Genomic DNA, 3,189 nt, shown 5'->3' on the forward strand with positions numbered 1-3,189 from the left:
ATACTTTCCGTACCCACTGTATATATATATATATAAGTCTTTTTCGAAAAACACATCTGGATCACAAGTGTGTAGATTACTGCTCAGCAGGGGAAACGTGTGCACTCATTGTCACTTGCTGCATTTAAAAGTGAAAAACATTCCCACAGTGTACATTTCTGTTCTGTACAATAAACAATTTTGGTTTATTAATCCAGTTGAGAATTACTGATGTAATGCACATATTAGATGCTGTTACAGTGAGTGTAGCTACAATGGCCAATTATCAGAGATAGAAAACTGCTGAAGGTAGAACAGAAAAAAGGCGTTCACATTTCTATCACCTTCTAGTAGATACTAGCAAATATCCTGCTGAAATAAAGAAGCACAACTGTCACCAACATGTGTTGTACTTTGAGTGTTGAGTTCCCACCAGGTTTTTTTTTTTTAACAAGCTTCAAGGGATAGGTTCAACCAAAAATGAAGGCCCTGTCATCATTTTCTCAACCTAATGTCTTTCTTCCATGGAAAACACAAGGAGACATATTGAAGAATGCCACAGCTTGATCATGAAGTTTGATCATGCGGAAATGTGAATAAGATTTAAGATTAAACAACTTTTTCACTGGAGAAAGCAATATTTTGTATAGAGTACTAATATCTTTGCCAGAAGTAACAGTTTAAAGTTTGAAAATTCTTGATGATGGATTTGTTTCTTACAAACATGCAGCTTTTCACTTCACAAGATGTTAATAGATGGACTGGAGTCGTGAGAACAGGGCTGACAACTCTCACGCATTCAGCATGAGACTCACGCGATTGAAACTTTTCTCACGCAGTGAAAAGCACCCTACGTTGAAAGTGTAATAGGATATTAGCGAAACAGATTTGGTAAACGCTCCAGTGCATATTTGTGTTTGCGCTCTGGAGAACGTCAAAAGTTTCTATTTACAAGGTGTTTTTGTAGCGTTGAGCAATGTAGCCAATCACAGACAGATCTGTTGATACTTGAACACCTCTGATTGGCCACTCCGTTCAAATAAACGCCGGATTTTGTTCCGTGCACTCGCGAATCCTCTTACACTCTAAAAAATGCTGGGTTGTTTCAACCCAATGTTGGGTCAAATATGGACTAACCCAACTGTTGGGTTAAAAAGTTAATTTAAAAATGTAACCAAAATTTAACCCAACAGTTGGGTTAGTCCATATTTGACCCAACATTGGGTTGAAACAACCCAGCATTTTTTAGAGTGTACTGTAACACAATGTAAATTAGAGGTTCATTGATTATGAAGGAACTTTGTGAGATCGCGATGAACTGAAGTGACACCTTTTTAGTGATTATAAAGGAAGTGCTATTTGTGCACTTTCTAGGCTAAATAAATATAAAAGATGTTTTTTGTGCTAAGGGTTATATACTGTACAAGCAGCAAAGTTTCGGGAGTGACTGACATATCCCTCATCCTTAACATAAATGCGGGATTAATTTCAGAATGGGAGAAAAATATAATTTGTCAAAATAGATGTTCATTAAGCAATATTTCTTAATTGTGGTTGCAATCATTTACAAAAGTAATGGCTAGTAAATCTGGCAATTTTCTCACTATACATTGCTATTCTTGATGTGGTAAAAAAGTTTATAGTTTTGTAGCACTGCAGCAGTTATTTTACATAATTTTATGATAGAAACGCAGTACCATCATGACGTTAACTACTAGGCATGTGCAGATGTCAAACCCCACACTCAATATATATATATATATATTTATTTTTATTTTTTTAATAAAAAAACTAACTCATATCTTAGATGACTTGAGGGTAAGTAAATTTTCAGTGAATTTTCATGTTTGGGTGAAGTATTCCATGAAACATTACTAAGTTAAAACATTTTTAAAAATGAAGTATATATACAAATTAATTTTATATTCACAATAAGATCTATAACATGCATTTAGAAAAAAGATAGGGTTCATTTTCATTTCATGTCAACTGCATTCTTCAAAATGTAATACAAGCATTGTTCATTGTCAGTTCATGATAATGCATTAACTGATGTTAAGATTTAACAAAAAAAGATGTTTAAAGAATGTCTTTTAAGCAGGTTACAAACATGTTATGGATTTTCCCTAAGGGTCTCTCAGTAAGTCAAGTTAACAAGCTACATATTCCAAATAAATTAACCAGCCAAGAACCCCTTTACAAATGTAAAACATGTCCAACTTGTCAAGTTAAGACAACATTAGCAAATAAATGCTTTCCAGAGGATAATTTCATGGAGTCATGTTTTTGATCTGGCTGTGTTTGATGTGTTGACTATGCATGTGGTATGTGTGTATGTGTGTAACTTACACTGATATTGAGGATGATCATGCCCACTGGGCTGTTTTCTGGCAGTGTGACGTGATACACAGGCTGGGAGAAGGCTGGGCTGTTGTCATCCATGTCCAGCACTTTGATGGAGAGTGTGACAGTGGTCCGGCGAGGGTCCTTGGCCCCATCCGAAGCCTGCACAACCAAATCATACTGAGCCCTTTCCTCATGGTCCAGAGGCACAGCTGTGAAGATGCTGCCATCAGTGCTGATCCTGAAGAGATCTCTGTGACTGACCAGTTGGTATCGGACCTGCCCGTTAATGCCCAGGTCCAGATCAGTAGCCTGGATGAGGACACACACAAACATTTACATAGATATCTAAAATAAGACATACATCACTTAGACACTCAATTACACTCATATGTGCTTGCTGGACATTTAATTTTAAAACTTACTTGAATTTTCCAAAAATGTCCCCAGTTGTTTTTGATTATTGGATTAGGACTCTTTCTTTTAGTGAAAATTATAAAGAGATTGTTGGGTGGATTTCCATTTGCATGTCATGTAATTTGCATTCAATTTTGAATTATTAGATTTATACACATTTCTCTAAATCAGTGAACAAATGTCTTCAATAAGATCATTATGGACAAAATACAAAAGTTCAGGTTCAGTACAATTTTGTTTTTACGTTTTTGAAAGAAGTCTCTTATGTTAACCAAGGTTGTATTTATGTGATAAAAATACAGTAAAAACAGTAAATATTGTGAAATATGATTACAATTTAAAATAAGTGTTTTCTATTTAAATATATATTGAATTGTGATTTATTCTTGCTGCTTAATATTTTTTTGTGGGAACTGTGATATATTTCTTTGATAAATAGAAAGTTCCAAA

At 34.7% G+C, this 3,189-nt stretch overlaps 1 protein-coding gene across 1 annotated transcript in view; it reads right to left on the bottom strand.

Annotated features, from left to right (window-relative positions):
* The window catches only part of pcdh15b (protocadherin-related 15b), a 216,475-nt gene that overhangs the window by 87,811 nt on the left and 125,475 nt on the right, over positions 1 to 3,189 (bottom strand). The window contains exon 20 of the mRNA XM_016495480.1: positions 2,329 to 2,634. Within this exon, the coding sequence (XP_016350966.1) occupies positions 2,329 to 2,634 (306 nt within the window). The remainder of the gene's footprint in view (positions 1 to 2,328; positions 2,635 to 3,189) is intronic.

Source organism: Sinocyclocheilus anshuiensis, unplaced genomic scaffold (assembly GCF_001515605.1).
Source record: "Sinocyclocheilus anshuiensis isolate Anshui unplaced genomic scaffold, SAMN03320099.WGS_v1.1 scaffold466, whole genome shotgun sequence".
Taxonomy (NCBI): Eukaryota; Metazoa; Chordata; class Actinopteri; order Cypriniformes; family Cyprinidae; genus Sinocyclocheilus; species Sinocyclocheilus anshuiensis.